The sequence below is a fragment of the Eubalaena glacialis genome, chromosome 9 (genome assembly GCF_028564815.1).
Source record: "Eubalaena glacialis isolate mEubGla1 chromosome 9, mEubGla1.1.hap2.+ XY, whole genome shotgun sequence".
NCBI lineage: Eukaryota > Metazoa > Chordata > Mammalia > Artiodactyla > Balaenidae > Eubalaena > Eubalaena glacialis.
In genome coordinates, this window is record NC_083724.1 from 33,135,104 (window position 1) to 33,155,654 (window position 20,551).

Below are 20,551 nucleotides of genomic sequence, written 5' to 3' on the forward strand. Positions count from 1 at the left end.
TTTACTAGAATAGATACTTACTTTGGATATGGATTTGCTTTCCCCTCCTCGGTGATTCTTCCCAAAACACCCATCTATGTATGGACTTACAGAATGCCCTATGCACCGTCATCGTATCCCACAGAGTATTATTTCTGACCAGGGAACTCACTTTACAGAAAATGAGGGCAATACTAGTCTTCCCATCACCTAGAAACAGCTCACCTGATTGAATTATGTAATAGCCTTTTGAAGATTCAGTTTAGTGCCTGATGGATGGCAAAACTTTGCTCTTCAGGATAGATGAAGTGGACTTTGTGTATCTTTTGGTTATGAGACGGTTAGCATGTTTTCAGTTGTGTGAAGAGTAGTTTAATCATGTTATACAAAAGCATGGTCTCATTGATGGCTTTATTTGGAAATTAAATATAGTTAAAGAGTGTGTGTAGACACCAAGTTGACAAGGGATGTACTATGCTGGATTGTGATATGTCAACTTGGATGAACTGAGAACTTCATTTCCTAGAATTCCATTTTTTGTATGAGTTAGAGTTGGCTAAGAGAGGAACTTGTGCTAAAGGTCTGAAAGGCTGAAGTCAACACTTTCTGAGGGTTATTGTGGTCAAATGTGGTGACGAACAGATACAGAGGTGCCTAGCAGGTCCATCTTGTCTTTTCCCATTAGCATTTAAACATGTCTTTCCAATCTTTAAAAATCTCTCCCTTAACCTCATGGACCCTTCCACACTACCTTGTCTTCTTTCATGTTGACTGTGTCCATTTTCACCTTTCTCCTCAGTCCTCTGCTACTGGCCTATCACATCCTTCCCCTTAAAATTGCTCTCACTGTTCTTCTCTCTATACTCATTTTTCCCCTGGATTTCTATAACTATTATATGCTGATAGTGCTCAAGAATATATCTATCCAGGTGTCTCCCGAGTTTCATACCTGCATATTCAGTGGTCTACTCAGCACCGCCACCTGGATGATAGGCACCTACAACTCAGCGGGTCTATAACTAAATGTGTCCTATTTCCCCTCAAAACTATACCTCCTTCATATCTCAGTGAATAGCGCTGTCATCTACTCAGGTGCCCAAGCCAGAAACCTGCCACTCTCTTTGCTTAGGTTTCCTTTATCTTTTGCCTGCAATGATTATTGCAACAGTCATTCTTCCTCAAGTTGCGAAGCTCCAGTTCAATAATACAAGTAGGTCTCGGGCCAAAATGGCGAGCAAGCCTGCTGTTGCAGCGTCAAGCAAATGGCTGGAGGGTATTTGAAAATGGTATTACAATGCTGCCGGGTTCAATAAACTGGGCTTAATGTGAGATGATACAACATATGAGAATGAGGATGTAAAAGAATCCATAAGAAGGCTTCCTGAGAACCTTTATAACAACAGGGTGTTCTGCGTTAAGAGAGCACTGGACCTGACCATGAGGCAGCAGATCTTGCCTAAAGAACAGTGGACAAAATATGAGGAGGATAAATTCTACCTTGAACCATATCTGAAAGAGGTTATTCTGGAAAGAAAAGAGAGAGAAGAATCGGCAAAGAAATAATCATGTAGTTTAAAAATCTGTGGATGCAGCCGTTCTCAAAGTATTTTTATGAAGTTGGTTAAACCTGGAATATACAATGTAGAACTATCTGGGCTGTAAATGTATTATTTTAAATAAATGTCTATAATAATTATAAAAAAGTAACACAACTGTAATGTACCATACAAACTCTATGGTTTATTTTCAGTATAGATCTGTATTAACCCTGAGAATGTGGGGCAATAGATCTCCATTTTATGGGAGAAGTTGCAGCTGATAGTGGGCTGAGATGAACAAAAGGAAAACATGCTTGCACAATAGTGGACATTGTCGTGTGTTAGACCTGGTGACAATGCTATTCTTTCCACAAATATTTATTAATTTCCTACCATGAGCTAGGAACTGTACCTACAGGATATGCTTCCAGGGCATTGATTCACTGTGTATTTTTTCTGGGTCCTGCACATGTAGGGGATACAAAGATGAAAAAGTCATGGTCCCTATGCTTAAGGGGCTCTCACCTCTCTTTATCATGACCCACGTCAAATGATCTCTCAGATGGCCCTTTCTAATGCTGAGCTCCTCCCACAAAGAGTGCTGCAGTAAAGTTCCTTCCGGGGCCTATTATTTTCAAAGAATAAATTAATTTCAGAGGAAAAGAAAGTCAGTCTAGAGACATAAGTAGGCTGTTGTCCAGATGCAAGGATTCTGGAAAACCACCACCAATTTAAAAAGCTATATGCAAGGATTCTTTTTTTGGTGACACATAGGGACCGCCTCACTGGGACCTAAGCTAAACTGCAAGCAATCTCAGTAGTGAATTCAGCCTTGTGCTCAGCCCTTTCCCAGAACCTCTGGCTTAATTATGAGAAGAAAACCTATTTATTCTGAGACATCACCACTTTGGGATAAATTCCTGGAAGCCATCATAAAAGCAAAGGGAAGGTCTTTCTCAGAGTCTCTTCTCTGGATTTCTGAGAAAGAAGTGTTTCGTGTTTAGCATGTCAAGTTGCTTTTCATTTCAGTCCATGGATTTGCCCCTTATTCAATTCGCTTTGAACTTAGTTCTCCCTGTTCATCCAGAGGCCTGGGTCTCCTATGGGAGGGTAATTCAACCTTTCTCGTGTCTTCCTCAGATATCATCTTTCTCTGAGCACATTCTTCATATTATTAGTTACAAAATAATAAAAATAATAATACTTATATACTACCTTACATTTCACAAAACTCTTTTCATGTGTTTTAGTTCATTTAATCCTAATAGCATCACAGAAAGGCAGAGCCATGAGGAACCTGAGGTTCAGTGAAAAGTAACCTAAGATCACATAGCTGTTGGATGACAGACCTCACAAAGAACCCAGATATTCTAACTCACATCTTCTTTCAACTATTTCTCCCTATATTCGTCCAGTGGCCAAAGTCATTTCTAGCCCTGATCCATTTCATTTCATCCTTCATCCATTTATTCTGAAATCTGAACAAAACTATGTTCATACTGGGAGCCAAGGAACACTGATGTCTCTCCTGGGGATGAGCTTGGTTGTAGGGACCCAGGAAGCCCCCCATAAGCCAGGACTCCCAGGACCTACCAAGAACAGGAAAATGCAGGAGTTCTCCTGAGGCAGGGGTTCTCCACTTTGGCTACATATTGAAAACAGCTGGGGAGCTTTAAACACCACTGAAGCCTGGGTTCTAGCCCCAGAGATTTATAATGAATTGGTCTTGGGGGCAGCCAGGCCATTAGATGTTTAAAAACTCCCCAGCTGATACTAATATGCAGCCAAGTTTGGAAACATTGCCTGAGGGCTTCCACGTGTTTACCTGTTCCTTGTAGGCCCTGTGGACTCATTCTCTTCCTTTTCTAAATGCTTATTACACCAATCATATATGGTTGTTTAATAAAATCTAGAAAATGCAAGAGGCAGGATCAAGATGGTGGAATAGGAGGACCCTGAGCTAACCTCCCCACAACGAACCCATCAAAACTACAACTACATATAGAGCAACTCTCACTGAGAATGACATGAAAACTGGCAGAATGACTCTCCTACGACCTAGGCTGTAATGAAAGGACCACACAGAGTCTGGTAGGAGGGAAGGAGAAGTGATCTAGTCAGGACCTGCACCCCTAGCGGGCGACCCAGAACAAGACGGGGATATCACAGGTTTGGGGATGCTCCCTAAGGAGTGAGGGGTTCGAGCCCCATATTAGGCACCCCAGCCCTGGGGTTCAACACTAGGAACATTAGCTGGTTTGAAAAGATGTGGGGCTTACCGGAGGGCTGTAAGAAACCGAGACTCTGCTCTTGAAGGTCACGTGCACAAACTTCTTGCTCCCAGTCCCAGTGTGGAGGCAGCAGTCTGAAAAGTGCCCGGTGCTCTGAGGGGCTGCCCCCCACCCCCTACCGGGCTCCTGCTTCCAGCACCTCCTGCTCCGCCGCTGCTCCCCGCGAAGGCCGAGGCCACCACTGCCGGTGAGCGTGCTCACACTTGGAGGGAGATGAACCAGCTTGGTCTGGCCCTGCCTCTAGCCAGGCGGGAGCCCGCCACTGCCATCCTGAGCTCACACCGGGAAGGGAGCAGAACCAGTTCAACAGTGTGTCTCCAACCCCCTCGGTTCCAACACCTCTGACCCCAACCCAGCCTCTAACCAAGCTCCACACACTGGGGGAAAAGTGGAACCCGCTCAGAAGTGCAGCCCCAAGCCCTCAGGCTCTGACCATGCTCCCAAGCAAGATGGAGACTCCATCACACTGGGGAGAAGCCCAACTTCCTCAGAGCTCCTGCTCCAGCCCCTCTGGCCTTGACCCCACCCACGATAGGGTGGTGACTGCCTTTGAGCCTAGGAGAAACTGGTGCTGGCACCTGGCTCTCTGCACCCAGCCCCGCTGATTCCAGCCCGACCTCCCATCAAGGTGGTGGCTGCCAGTGCAGGGGGGAAGACATGGCCCATGCTCACTTCAGATCCAGCTCTCCCCCTAAAGCCGCTGGAGACACGCAGACTGCATAGGGACACTCCCACACAAGGACATGCCTTCAAGACCAGGATAGGTAACTGTTTCACCTAATTTCATAGAGACAAACAGAGAAAGGTAAACAAAATGAGAAAACAGAGGCAGATGTTTCAAATAAAAGACCAAGATAAGGTCCTTGAAAAAAAACCCTAATGAAACAGAGACAAATAATTTACCCGATAAAGAGTTCAAAGCAATAGTAATAAGAATGCTAACTAGACTTGGGAAAAGAATAGATGAACAGAGTGAGAAATTCAACAAAGTACTAGAAAATATAAAAAAGAACCAGTCAGAGGCTGAATACAATAACTGAAATGAAAAATACGCTAGAAGGAATTAATAGCAGATTAGGTGATACAGAAGCATGCATAAGCGATCTGGAGGATAGAATAGTGGAAACCACCCAGTTGTAACAGCAAAAAGAACAACAAATTAAAAAAAATGAGTCCCTCTGGGACAACATCAAGCATACCAACATTAACATTCAAAACATCATAGTGCTGGCACAGAAACAGACACGTAGATCCTTGGAACAGAAGAGAGAGCCCAGAAATTAACCCATGTACCTATGGCCAATTAATCTATTACACAGAAGACAAGAGTATACAGTGGGGTAAAAACTGTCTCTTCAATAAGTGGTATTGGGAAAACTGTACAGCTACATGGAAAATAATGAAATTAGAACATTTTCTCATACCATCTACAAAAATAAACTCAAAATGAACTAAAGACCCAAATGTAAGCCTGGAAACCATAAAACTCTTAGAAGAAAACGTAGACAGTACACTCTTTGACGTCAGTTTTAGCAATCAATATCTTTTTGGATCTGTCTCCTCAGACAAGGGAAACAAAAACAAAAATAAATAAATGGGACTTAATTAAACTTAAAAGCTGTTGCACAGCAAAGGAAACCATTGACAAAATGAAAATACAACATATTGAACAGGAGAAGATGTTTGCAAATGATATGTCTGATAAGGGATTAATAACAAGCTCATACAAGTCAATATCACAAAAACAAACAAGCTGATTAAAAAATGGGCAGAGGACCTGAACAGGCATTTTTTGAAAGAAGATGTACAGATGGCCAACAGGTACATGAAAAGATGCTCAACATCACTAATCATCAGGGAAATGCAAATCAAAATCACAATGAGCTATCACCTCACACCTGTCAGAATTGCTATTCTCAAAAAGACAACAAATAACAAGTGTCAGTGAGAATGTGGAGAAAGGAAACCCTAGTATACTGTTTGTGGGAATGAAAATTGGCATAGCCACTATGGAAAACAGTATAGAGGATCCTCAATAAATTAAAAATAGAACTACCATATGACCCAGCAATTCTTCTACTGGGTATATATCTGAAGAAAACGAAAACACAAATTCAAAAAGATATATACACCCCAATGTTCATTGCAGCATTATTTACAATAGCCAAGTTTTCACCAATAAATGAGTGGATAAAGAAGATATAACAGAATATATATATTAATATATATATTATGGTATATTAGTCTTAAAAAAGAAAGAAATTTTGCCATTTGCAGCAACATGGATGGTCCTGAGGTTATTATGCTTAGTGAAATAAATCAGACAAATACTGTATGTTTTCACTCATATGTGGACTCTAAAAATTAAAACAAATGAACGAATGTAACAATACAGAAACAGACTCATAGTTATAGAGAATAAACTAGTGGTTACTAGTGGGGAGAGATGTGGGGGGAGGGGCAAGATTGGGAAAGGGGAATAAGTGGTATAAACTTCTAGGTTAAAAAATACGGGCTTCCCTGGTGGCGCAGTGGTTAAGAATCCGCCTGCCACATATATACAATGGAATATTACTCAGCCATAAAAAGAAATGAAATGGAGGTATTTGTAGTGAGGTGGATGGAGTTAGAGTCTGTCATACAGAGTGAAGTAAGTCAGAAAGAGAAAAACAAATACAGTATGCTAACACATATATATGGAATCTAAGGGAAAAAAAAAGGTCATGAAGAACCTAGTGGCAAGACGGGAATAAAGACACAGACCTACTAGAGAATGGACTTGAGGATATGGGGAGGGGGAGGGGTAAGATGTGACAGGGTGAGAGAGTGGCATGGACATGTATACACTACCAAATGTAAAATGGATAGCTAGTGGGAAGCAGCCGCATAGCACAGGGAGATCAGCTCGGTGCTTTGTGACCACCTAGAGGGGTGGGATAGGGAGGGTGGGAGGGAGGGAGATGCAAGAGGGAAGAGATATGGGAACATATGTATATGTATAACTGATTCACTTTGTTATAAAGCAGAAACTAACACACCACTGTAAAGAAATTATACTCCAATAAAGATGTTTAAAAAAAAAAAGTTCATATACACACTACTATATATAAAACAGATAACCAACAAGGACCTACTGTACAGCACAGGGAACTCTACTCAATTTTTGTAATAACCTATAAGGGAAAAGAATCTGAAAAAGAATATATATATATATATATAAAAATATAAAATATATATATATATACACAGACATACAATGAATCACTGTGCTGCCCATCTGAAACTAACACGACATTGTAAATCAGCTATACTTCAAATTAAAAAAATCTAAAAACAAACAAACAAAAAAGAAAAAAAAAAAAGAATCCGCCTGCCAATGCAGGGGACACAGGTTCGAGCCCTGGTCCGGGAAGATCCCACATGCCACAGAGCAACTAAGCCCACGCACCACAACTACTGAGCTTGCGCTCTAGAGCCCGTGAGCTACAACTACTGAGCCTGCGTGCCTAGAGCCCATGCTCCGCAACGAAGACGAGCCACAGAAATGAGAAGCCTGCACAACGCAAGGAAGAGTAGCCCCGGCTTACCGCAACAAGAGAAAGCCCGTGCGCAGCAATGAAGACCCAACACAGCCATAAATAAATAAATTTATAAGTAAATAAATAAGACACCGGGATGTAATGTACAGCACAGGGAATACAGCCAATATTTTATAATAACTTTATATGGAGTATAATCTATAAAAATACTGAATCACTATGTTGTACACCTAAACTAATATAATATTGTAAGTCAACTGTACTTCAAGTTTTAAAAAGTAAGAAAAAGAGAAAGAAGTAAAAAAACTAGAAAATATAGATTAATCTTTGGAGATTAATCGTAATTATTCCACAGAGAAATAAATACTGTTAACAATTTGTTAAATATCTTTCCAGAACTTCTTTCTATGTATATACACATAAATAAATAAACCAATACTCTTTTGTAATCAAAAACTACCTGGGTAAACTCATTGAGGAGTCTATGAAATAATGGTAAAAATAATTACAACTAGCATTTGCATAGCACTTTAGAGTGGCTAATTCTCACATGAAAAAATAAGAACTAATTATCAATTATTCAGCATCCTTTTTGAGAATCAGTGTGCTGAATTAGGCATTTACTTAAGTCCTCTATTTGATATCTCTCATAAAGTCTGTACAGTCCCCATTTTACAGATTATCTAAGTCTCAATGGAGTGCCTGAGTTCACCTGTTAAAACATGGATTGTGTCATGGTTTTACTCAGCACTGTATCTCAGAGCATAGCTCAGTGCCTTGCACTGTGCCTCGCAGAGAGTAGGCACTCATACATAGTTAATGGATGAAGGAATAATTAAATCACATGCCTTTTCATTAATTCATACTGCCTCTGGTTGATGCAGAGAGGCTTTCTCCAGAGGAGATTTACTTCCTGGGCCTTCATTCTCTGGCAATGATTGCTCACCGAGTAGGGATTTGACAGCTCATGGAAACGTGTCTATGCTATATTCATTATCTAGGGCAATGGTTCTCAAACTGTGGCCCCTGGCCCAACAGCATTGGTGTCACCTGTGAGCTTGTTAGAAATGCAAATTCATGGATCCCATTCCAGACCGCTGAATTAGAATTTCTGGGCACGAGTCTCAGGAAGCTGTGCTTTAATTAGCTTTCCAGATGATTCTAATGAACGTTAAAATGAATGTTAAATTTTGAGAATGATGGGGAATAAATGAATTTCTTCTTGTCCTGAGACTTACAATAATAGTATAGCTTGGCTGATTGGGTGGATGGAGGAGCAATTTACAGAGATTGGGAAGACAGGAAGGGCAAGTTTGGATGGAGATTGGGGTTTGGTATGTTAAATTTGGAGTACCCATGGGATATCCAGGTGAAGCTACCTGGAGGCATCTGCAAGGACTGAGTTAGAGATATAGATTTGGGAGTGGTAGTTGAAGCCACAAATAAGAGTGCCCAGGGTAGTGGGAAGCACTGGAGAAGAGGAGGGCCATTGACATACCTTAAGTAATAGCATTATTTAAGGTGAGTAGGGGAGAAGTGCTCAGAAAAAGAAGAATTTGAGGACAGTCATTCTTCCTTGTGAGTGACTTGCATCGGAATGTTTGTCTCATCTTCCCCTCTGGATTATAAGCTCTTTAAAGCCTGGAACTGTGTAAACTTTAATAGGTCCCTCAAACAAAAGTATATTGCTGCATAGCCTGTAAATAATCAATGAATTCCTACCAGGATTCTGCTTTGCAGAAATCCAATGTGATCAAAGCTGTGAGCAAGATGTTTCCCCCAAAAGACACATATATAATTTCCCAATGGACAGTGTGGCAGATTAAAAATAAGTGAATAAATAGAGGGCATCATGTGTAATCCACTGATATCTATGCTAATCACATTAATCAGAGTGAATTAATTACACCTGAAAACATGCAGTTAAATTCCTTAGAAAATCAATTCATTAAACTCATATTGGAATGCACAGTCAACAACCTCCATGTTTAGAAACTATCAGCATGATTTGTGGCAACTTCTGATTTACTAACGAAACTGCTTAAAACATTTTTAAAGGCAATTGCAATTACTGTCTGGCATTTGATGGAAAGAAATCTTGTCAGCATTGTCCCTCGTGTGTCAACTGTCACAATTTTCTAAAAATTTTGAGGTGAAAAATAGGCAGACTCTACTATTTGCTAGCCTCGATTAGAGTTAATTCAATGTGTGTCTGCAAATAATAGTGTTTAATGTAATCTCTCTAATTACAGATAAAACGCATTTTCAGTCATGCTCATCACTGACAGTATTTTGGGATAAGTTAAACTGACAGCTGCTTTCTAAAGGGAAGGGAAAAACAAACCTTCCTTGAGGTTGTGTTGATTTTCTCTCTCTCTCTCTCTCTCTCTCTCTCTCTCTCTCTCTCTCTCTCTTTGGCATTGAAGTTCAGAAAAATATGAGACTAGACACTTTGGCTCTAGATACCAACTTCGAAAATCATGACATAGTCTATCTCTTGGGAATTTGATGTGGTTTCCATCTCCCACTTCCATCAATGAATATCTAACTTGAATTCACTAAGTAAGCATTTCTAAGGGTTTCTGGTGAACCAGGCACTGTGCTAGGTACTAAGGATGATTCTACCAAAACTACCCTCCACAATGGCTTCATGAGCCAAGTCAAGCTTCCTACTATACTAGACATGATAGTTACAGCGCCACTATATTTACAGCCCCTTCAGATTTAAACTATTCAGGTCACAATATTTTCTGAAGGGTCAATGCATGTTCCTCTTCAACCACAGCTAACTGATGGGGTAGGGAGATGGTTCTACTTCTAGAGCAACACCAGAAATAGGGATGACATCAGCAGTACAGCAAGACAGTCCATTAACAGAGCTAAGCAAACAGAAGTGGGAACCTGAAGCCAGAGCTAATGTAAAAATCGGCAGAATTTGCAGATATCTTGAGGAGGTCTTTGGACCTCACTATTTGTGGAATAGGGAGTTCAAAACAATCCCTTCTAGATCCTAGGGAGAAGAGACCCCAGCTAACATGTGGGTTACAATACCAATCAGACATATTCCAGGACCAGCCCTATGTACAAGTCATCCTAAAATATCACCTATTATGATACTACTCTTGATTCTTCTCCAAGCTGAAATTTCCACCCATAAAGCCACTTTCTGGGGGCAGACAATAGTAATGTTGTCTCTAGAAGGCCACTGTCAAATGCCATCTGGAAGGAGAGAGTGGCATATAGGACATAGTACACAGATGACAATATCACTTATATCCCATTGACCAGAACACAGTGCCAAGACCACCCCTAGCTGCAAGGAAGTCTGAGAAATGTGTTTATCCTGAGTAGCCATGTGCCAGGCTAAATATTCTATTTCTATGTAAAAAGGTTTGACAGTTTCTTATGAAGTTAAACCTACCCAGCAATTCCACTCCTACGTATTTACTCTAGAAAAATGAAGCACGTTCACACAAAGGCTTGTAGGTAAATAGGCAGCTCTATTCATAATTGTATAAAGCACAACATGGTGCCATTTTATAAACGCTGAGTTAGCAAAAATAAAAAATCCTGATGAATCCAAGTGTTGGGGAAGATGTAGAACAGATGGAACACTCATACAATGTTGTTGAGAGTGTAAATTGGTACAACCACTTTTGAAGAATATTGGTATATCCAGTAAAGGAGAAGATTTGCATACCTTATAACCTAGCAATTCTACTTCTTGGTAATCCTAGAGCAGTGATTCTCAAGCTTTAGCATGCATCATAATCACCTGGAGGGCTTATTAAAACACAGATTCTTAAGCCCTATCCCCAGAGTTTCTGATTCAGTAGGTCTGGGGTGGGACCTGAGAATTTACATTGCTAGCAAGTTCCCAAGTGATGCTGATGCTACTGGTCCTGGGACCACACTTTGAAAACCACTAGCCTAGAAAAATTCTTGCCTATGTTTATCAGGAGACGTGTGCAAAAATGTTCCTGATGTTATAGCTTGTAATAGTAAGAATATGGAAACTTAAATAACAACTTAAAAACAACAACTTAAAAACAACTTAAATAACCATTGACAGGACAGTGAATAAAGAAATTATAATGTATTAAAAGAAGTACTACAAAGCAGTGAAAATTAATGAATTAGAGTCATATGATATCATGGATAAATATATTTTAAAAATTGAAGTATAGTTGATTAACAATGTTGTGTTAGTTTCTGGTGTAGAGCAAAGTGATTCAGTTATACATATACAGATTATTTTCCATTATAGTCTATTACAGTATACTGAATATAGTTCCCTGTGCTATACAGTAGGACCTTGTTGTTTATCTATTTTACATATAGTAGTTTGTATCTGCTAATCCCAAATTCCTAATTTACCCCACCCCCTTCGATAACCGTAAGTTTGTTTTCTATGTCTGTGAGTCTACTTCTGTTTTGTAAATAAGTTCATTTGTATCATTTTTTTTTAGATTCTGCATACAAATGATATCACATGATATTTGTCTCTCTCTGTTTGACTTACTTTGCTTAGTATGATAATCTCTAGGTCCATCTATGTTGCTGCAAATGGCATTCTTTCATTCTTTTTTGTGGCTGAGTAATATTCCACTGTGTGTGTGTGTGTGTGTGTGTGTGTGTGTGTGTGTGTGTATGTGTGTGTGTATGTATATATATATAGCTCACATCTTCTTTATCCATTCATCTGTGGATAGATAAACATAATTTTGAGCAAAGAGAAAAACAAGTTGCAGAAGAATATATACCTTATGATACAACTAATATAAAATTTTAAAAGTGTAACTCTAAACAGTAAATTGTTTAGGAATATATACATATGCAATGATAAACCAAAATTCAGGCTGTTGGGGAGAAGGGGGGAATACGATTAGGGAAGCATAGAGATTCCAACAGTTCTAGAGTTGGGTGGTGAGTTCATAGATGTTTGTTATATTACTGTTTTGTATGTATAAATCATTTTATAATTATTTTTTGGTTTTAAGTCAGTTTCATTTTTTGTATATATGAATTATTTTACTTTTTTCTTTTCAATCGGTTTTATTTTTCCAATTTTATATTATTTTAGTTTCCCATAGAATCTCTTGGCAATGTAAGAAGCAAAAATGCAAATACATAAGGATGTACTCTTTATTTTTTTTAAATAAGAAGAAAAACCTAAGTATGTTCATATGGACAATGAAACATATGAAAGCAGCTATGTTAGGTTAGTATATTTATGTGTCTTTTTTTAATATATACTTAAAAACACCTTTGTATAATTCTGAACAATTGATTAGAAACTGGCAAGAAAAATGTGCAAGGATGAAATGATCAGGGGGAAGAAATTAGGATTTTAGGAATAAAAGGTGGAAAGTGTGTTAGGAGACTCAGATGTTCAATGGGCAAAATGAAGGCCAGGCTGCTGGGAAGAGAACAACTCTGAGATGGTCAAGGACTGCCTGGCTCTCTGCATTGCTCCAGCAACTCTCTGCAGGGACAAGGAAAGCAGATTATGGGGCTGATGAGGCTGGTCTTTGTGGGTTTACTGAACGTGGTCAGAAGGGAACAGAGAGGTGGCTGTAGAATCTGAAGGAGGACAACCTTTAAGCTGTTGACTATAGTGCCTCAGTGTAAGTTTTAAATCAGCTGGAAATTGGGAAGTTGGCTGGGGCAGGAAAGAGTTGTGAGGGGTTGAATGATTGCAGTCCACTCTGAGTATAGAGAACACTTGTGTTTAGAGGGGAAAGCACCAGAAAGGGATTCCAAAAGTGGAGCAGGGCTTCATTATTACAAGGCTCTGTGGGTCTAAGGCTGGTGAGGGACAAAGTTAGAGTACCTGGCGAAAAAACGGTGGGGGTCATGAGTCAAGGAATCTGAAGAATTAGTAGGACAGGTGATAAATTTGACAGAAAGAGAAAATGAGGTTGTGTCACTCTATAGGCTAGTAGCTCTGGTGCTTGGGTAGAGTTTCTTACCACTTGCTGATGAGCAAGGAACTGAGGGTAAATGCTCTCTCTGCTTCAGAGAGGAGCAGGGGTCTAAAGACCAAGCACCAGGAAGACTGCCAGGGGTTGCAGAGCCATATTGACATGTGTTCAAATCCCATGGGCTCTTGGGCAAGGTACTCACCCTCTCCTAGCCTCTTTCCCCATTTTCAGACAGGGAATAATGACACCTTCTCAGAAGTAGTGAGCATTAAGTGTGATCATGTATGAGCATATCTACTGGAGTATCTGGCACACATAATAGATGCCTAATAAATGTTGAGTCTCCTCTTCTCCTCGAATCAAATGCCCTTAGAGCCCCAGCCTGGAGGATGACCAGCATCATAGCGGGTAATCGGGTAAAGGGCCAGTGATCCTTGGGCTCCCAGTAGGAGCCATGAAATGGGCAGAGTTAAAAAAATAAAACAGGAATGAGTGTGCTTGCAACACTAACCAAACAGAACACACAAACAAAAAGTATTGTCTATGTTAGTGTCACGGTACAACTCAGCGATGACCCTGAGGAATAATTTTCTTAAATATCTTTTGAAGAATTTTGTTCATGGTGAGGGGTGTCATATAACAGAAGGTGCAAAAATCCTCTTTGAAACATGATGAGATTTTCAACCCATTGGGCTGAAAGTATGGGCTTTTTCAAAGAAAAGTATGGGCTTTTTCAAAGAAAAGTATTTGGACAAGATGATGGACCATTTAATACTCTTAGATTTCAGTCTTCTCCGTTTTTGATTTTAGTCTTTCCCATTTTTCTCCTAGTCCTAGAACAAAGGTTTATAAGCAGCTTGCTCATGGAGCTACCTGAGAGAAGGAAATGGGGAGGGTCTGAAATCAGTGCCTAAGGCAAAAAAAAAAACCCACAAAAAATCACATATAATCAAGATTATCTTTGAAAATAATTTGCATAATACTTAAGCTCAAAGGTCAACATTTAGCCAAAAGAATTGAAAGCAAAGTCTTGAAAAGATAATATTTGTACACCCATGTTTATACCAGCATTATTCACAATAGCCAAAAGGGGGAAGCAAATCAAGTGTCCAGTGACACGTGAATAGGTAAACAAGATGTGGTATATTACGTGGTATGGAATATTATTTAGCCTTAAAAAGGAAGGAAATTCTGACACATGCTCCAACATGGATGACTCTTGAGAACATTATGTTAGGTGAAATAAGCCAGACACAAGAGGACAAATACTGTGTGATTCCACTCATATGAGGTACCTAGAGTAGTGAAATTCACAGAGACAGAAAGAAGAATATTGGTTACAAGGGCTGAGGGAGGGAGGAATGGGGAGTTATTGTTAATGGGAACAGAGCTTCAGTTTTGCAAGATGAAGAGTTCTGGAGATTGCTTAAACAATATGAATGTACTCAACATCACTGGATACTTAAAAATGGTTAAAATGATAAGTTTTATGTGTGTTTTACTGCAATTTTTTTTAAAGTCAACAATTAGCTTCTTGCGTTATCTTTGTGAATTTAACTTATGCAAATTCAACCGCAGGCAAATAAATGTCCCTTATCTAGAACTGATCTTCCTTGGCTCCCTCCCCATTCAAACCAGACTTTTGCCCCTAGAGTCCCCGAAAAAGGAGCTTCCCCACTCCCCCTTTCTTTTTTCCCTTTGGGCCAAGCACCTATATTTGAATTTGTATGCAAGATGGTGCTCCGCTGTATCTCTCATTCTCTTCTTACTGTATTTTATAGTTGAGGAAATGAAGGCACTGGCAAGAAGCAGGAAGAAGGGTTTGGCTCCTAGACCACACACAGCACTTAGAAAATACTTTATGCATGAACTAATGAAGAAAATCATGAGAGCTCCCACGTTTCTAGTTTTGAGCTATCAGTGCACACAAAAACACCATATTTGTACTAACTTGGAATATGTGTTTGGGGTAGAGCTGAATAAAAGTTGTATTTGCATTGCCCACAGAGGGGTTTCTAAGCAATGTAATAGTAATGGCTTCAGCAAAAAGGCAGAGAGTACCAATCAATCTTCGAGAACTCTAACCCTGATTCTTGTAAATTCTGGTTCACAAACAACTGATATCCTGTCATCTTGATATAGAAATAAATCCTTCATACCCCTAAATGATAAGTTTAGGCAACAGATTGTTACCTCCACTTATGCTATATACAGTTGAAAGCAAAAACTTCGTACACTGTGCATGTTTATATCTCCTCAAAGCACCCAACTGTGCTTTGCCTGCAGGAAGTAGTCAATAAATGGTTATTGAATTTAGAATGTCCTTCTTCCCAATCAGTGAGGTTTAATATATTTCCAATTCAGAATGCCTATTAATTTTTCAGCATTAGTAAGCCTTTTAAAAAATCCATTTGGGGTATGTTTAAGAGTTCACAGCAAATACCATTATATAAATGGTTAAGAAAATACTGTTAAATGAAGCGTGCTTATTCAACACACCAGTAGCCATTGATAAAATGTAATTTAATTTAATCATTTAACTTTACATTGTTAATGTACAAGAGCATTTCTTTCAAACACAGGTTAACACACACTAAAGAGCAATGCTGTTAGAGGAGCAGAGAAACTTTGGAAAACTCTGCTGTCTGAAATGAAAGCAAGGCACTCTCCATTAACAGCTGGTGGATTCCTGATTTCCGCCCACAGAAGGCATGTTCGCACTGAGAGAGCTCTCCCACAAGGGAAGAATCACCTGCTTTAATTCTTGCTGTCCTCTTCTGAGCTAGTTTGGTCATCCACTCTGTATAAACTTGTGTGTCAACATTAAGATAAAAAAAGACTTGAATTGATAGATGACTTGGTGGGGGGCTCTCATAGTTGTAATAACTATGGAAGACAGAAGAACACTGGCTATAATCTTTATTTTCAGCACTAGCGTCTGGACCTATAACTAAAAACCTTCATTCCTTCCAACCAATCAATAACGGCTAAAAAGTCTTTTCCTTAAATCTGATGGGTGTAAAAATGAAAAGTGACAGCATTTCTCTAGGGCTCTGTTTTTTCGTTTTGTTTTGTTTTTCCTTTACAGACATGACAAAAAAACAAGGATTAACATTCCAAGACTAACGGTGCACAAAAGGGTTATATGTATGCACAGTATTTCTAATTTATCCAAATTCATTTTGAATTTGGTCTGAAGCTACCTTGTATGAAACGTTAGCTTTCCTGATATTTAATAATGTTTATTGTGTTTGCATATAAGCTAAAAAAAATTACTGCAAAAGTACTACTTTTTCATGGTAAAATGTAAATAAATATTAGTGGTTATTTCTAAAAGCCTGTTTCCCTATAGGTGCAGTAAATTAAGTAAAAAGACCATGGAAAGAAGGATTAGGTCCTAGTCTTGATTCTGTTACCAGCTGTCTGACCTTGGGTAACTCTTTGCCTTTTGCTGGGCCCCAGTTTTCTCCTCTATGAATTTCAGGGTGTGTGGACTAGTTGACAAGTCAGGCCCCTTCTAAGTCTAACATTCCAAGATCCTAACATTCCAGATCCTATCATCTTGATATAAAAATAATAATCTCTCACAAAAGCTCACACAAACATAATACATGATCAAATATCAGAATGACTCTTGGAAAAAAACATATATGATTTGCTATCTCGGCTATCCTTTGCAGCAATTAGGCAATTCATTTGGCATTTGTTTGATTGTATAATTTAATGACAATATAAACAGCATAGTTTTGTTCTTTTTCCTTTAAAAAGACTAAAGCAAAAATGATTTAAAGCTAACAAAAACTACTGTGACATCAGTTTGACATTCAAAGTTTGTTTCTTAGCAAAATGGCCAAAGATATTTTGACTTGATACAAAGTATATAATATAAAGACCTTTAGACCTAAAAATCTTCAAACATTATTTGAATTTAGCAAAACATAAGCAAAATTTTAATATCAAAGTGCTAAACAGTACTGCCTTAAAAGTCACTGCAAATGAACCATAAAATAACCGCATGGGAAGTAACATTTATTGTACAAATGGTTAATAAAAAGACACATTATAAATATATATATGTAACCTGCTATATTTATATATATATTTGCTTATTTAATTTCTAATTGGTGTATCCAAGTTCACTGTGAACACCCCATTTAAGTACTCTGTAACTCAGCTTCCAGGAGCTGGTGGTCTTGCAATAAATACAGGCAAAGCTATTACAATATAACGTGCATACAAATGTTTATACAAATAAGGACACTATGCAACAAATTATCTCATAATAATATGGCATTAACAGTATAAACATATAAAAGGGAGTACGAACACGGAATGTTGAAACGCAGCCCACTAATCCTTTCTAAGTACTTACATTCACACTATTTTTTTTTTATAATAAGACTTGCTTGTTCTCCAAAGTTGTCTCTTTAACCGATAACAAAAATTAAATTATATGTATTTTAAAAACCTTATTATCCCTGGTGCTTACCCTGTATGATCCATTCCTACTCATTTGCATGTTCTCATCTAGGGTTCAAACGCTTAAAACTCATTGAATGCTCCTGGGGCTTCTGAATGAATGTGTCAGTCGGTTTCTATAACTGAAGAAAGTTTAGGGAACTCCGGCTGGATTTACAGAACATGACAAAAAAAAAAAGCTGTATGCAATCCATCTTATAATCTGAGCCCCCTTTAGGACAGTTGGACAGTCAGGGCAGGGATTTGTATCCATCAAGAATGGCCTAAATTCTTGGAGGGACCATACCTCAGAAGGGTTCTAAAGGGCAGGTGGATAAAGCCTCTGCTAGGAAAATTAGCATGTGTCATTTGCTAACATGACTGCCTCCTTTCAATTTCCATATAAAATAAAGGAGAGTTAATAAACAAGACTTAGTAAGACAGCACTTTAAAAATTGCACTTGTATATGGAAGCGAACAGCCATTATCATTTTGCTATGTCTGATTTATAGGTAATCCTCCATCTTTCACCATTTGTTAAAATAAAATAACGAAGAAAGAAATTAGGAAGAGGGAATTTCTGCTTTGTTTGCACCACATACGTACCCTTGATACAAGAAGTGTACTCTAAAGGGATCAATCTCAAGACACATCCTACCCTGGCGAACAACCCTTGGCTGTTCTTGTTTTTAAATACAAACCAACTATAATTGTATTCCCCAGAAAGAGTTTTAAAACAGTTATTATTATTATTATTATTTTCCTGCTGGGATAGCATTGTCCAAAAGTGCTTTGTTAGCAATTTCTTAGAAAACCCTCATGAACTATACCCCACCCCCCCCACCCCAACCCCAAAGCCTAAATATAAAACACAACCCCAACACAATACTCTGCAAGTTTTCTGGCTTTCAGTTGTAAGGAAAAGTGCCAGGAAAAAAAAAAAAAAAAAAAAAAGGTCTTTCATTTCTACAGGAGCTTGCTTCTTCTCTTAAGGAAGGACAGAAAATGGTAGGTGTCCAGACCCATCCCTCCGCTGCTTGGCAAGCGCCTGCTAGCACATGAGGCAGCTCCCTGCTCAGGGTGCTCCTGCTCAGAAAGGCAGGGTATCCAGGAAGAGCTTGTCGATGATGGAAGGTGGAGACACCAAGTCTTCCAGCTTCAGGTAGAAGATGCGCTGGAGGCCCAGGGTGCAGATCTTCCGCAGTTCTACCAGGGCACGCAGGACCTTGGGCTCGGTGGGTTCCAAAGCTTGTCCCTTACTCTGATGCTCTTTTAAGCTGCTTGTGATCTTGTTGCATAGCTCCTCCACTCTCTTTGGTTCTTTTAACCCATGTCGTTCTGCAGAGGGTTAGAAAAGGATAGAAAAATTTAGGAGGCAGTTACATCTTAACAAACCCGGAATCCCTGGACTTCCCTGGTGGCTCAGTGGTTAAGAATCCGCCTGCCAATTCTGGGGACACAGGTTCGAGCCCTGGTCCGGGAAGATCCCACATGCCGTGGAGCAACTAAGCCCGTGTGCCACAACTACTGAGCCCGTGTGCCACGACTACTGAAGCCTGCGCACCTAGAGCCTGTGCTCCGCAACAAGAGAAGCCACCGCAATGAGAAGCCCGCGCACTGCAACGAAGAGTAGCCCCTGCTCAACACAACGAGAGAAAGCCCGCGTGCAGCAACAAAGACCCAATGCAGCCAAAAATAAATTTTAAAAAAACCCAAACAAACAAACCCTGAATCCCTAATGGAGGCCTGTGTCCTGTTCTGCCAGTTGGGATGGCATTTTACAGCCAAAGTGCCCTCCCTCTTAGAGGTAGTTCATGGCCTTTGGTATTAAACAACAACAGGGATTGAATCCCAGTCCTGTCACTTACTCACTGTGTCCCCTTGAGTAAGTCTCTTAACTTCTGAGCCCCAGTTTCCTTATAAAATGAAGATAATAATCATACCCAATTCAGGGTTTCTGGGAGGATCAGCTTGGGCGAATAATGCAGATGAGGTACACAGTTCCCGTCACAGAGCCACATTGAGTGAATAACAGGGTGGTTACTATTCTGCACACATTATCTGACTGAGGTCTTCCAAAAGCCCCATCAGGAAGCAACTCTTTTTCAGAGTGACATGGAAACACATCCAGGCAAATGAAAAAATGTTCCTATCTTGACACACTGGGTTGGTAATGTGGCTGTAATTTCCATTTGTTAATGCAAAGGCCGCCCTGCAAGACCTGATACAAAGTGCATTCTTGTATTTTCATGCTAACCAGCATTGAGAAGAATCCAGATTTTCTTTTCCTTGTTCTCCCAGCCCCATACTCCTATTGACCTACACCTGGCACACACCTACACCTGACCCACACCTGGTACAAAATACACGTTCCTCTGCTGTGGAGACGGAAAAGTCAAAGAGAAGAGAGGAGGCCCAGAGGAGGTGGTGCAAGCATTTTATAATGTGGCAAGACATGAACACCAGTATCTTTTTTTTTTTTTTTTTAAACTTTGGGTTTATTTTATTTATTTATTTATTTATTTATGGCTGTGTTGGGTCTTCGTTTCTGTGCGAGGGCTTTCTCTAGTTGCGGCAAGTGGGGGCCGCTCCTCATCGCGGTGCGCGGGCCTCTCTCGTTGCGGAGCACAGGCTCCAGACGCGCAGGCTCAGTAATTGTGGCTCACGGGCCTAGTTGCTCCGCGGCATGTGGGATCCTCCCAGACCAGGGCTCGAACCCGTGTCCCCTGCATTGGCAGGCAGACTCCCAACCATCGCGCCACCAGGGAAGCCCCAGTATCTTATATTTTATAAAATAATGAATAAATTATCTCCATGTTAGA

The 20,551-nt window shown here is 39.7% G+C and overlaps 1 protein-coding gene and 1 pseudogene across 1 annotated transcript in view; one reads left to right on the forward strand and one right to left on the reverse strand.

Moving 5' to 3' along the window:
* The first annotated feature begins 1,206 nt into the window (after positions 1 to 1,206).
* Positions 1,207 to 1,548, forward strand: LOC133098322 (cytochrome b-c1 complex subunit 7-like; annotated as a pseudogene).
* Positions 1,549 to 18,610: 17,062 nt separating this feature from the next.
* NR4A3 (nuclear receptor subfamily 4 group A member 3) overlaps positions 18,611 to 20,551 on the reverse strand; it is a 33,573-nt gene continuing 31,632 nt past the window's right edge. Inside the window, exon 7 of the mRNA XM_061201100.1 lies at positions 18,611 to 19,067. Within this exon, the coding sequence (XP_061057083.1) occupies positions 18,820 to 19,067 (248 nt within the window). The 3' untranslated portion in view covers positions 18,611 to 18,819. The remainder of the gene's footprint in view (positions 19,068 to 20,551) is intronic.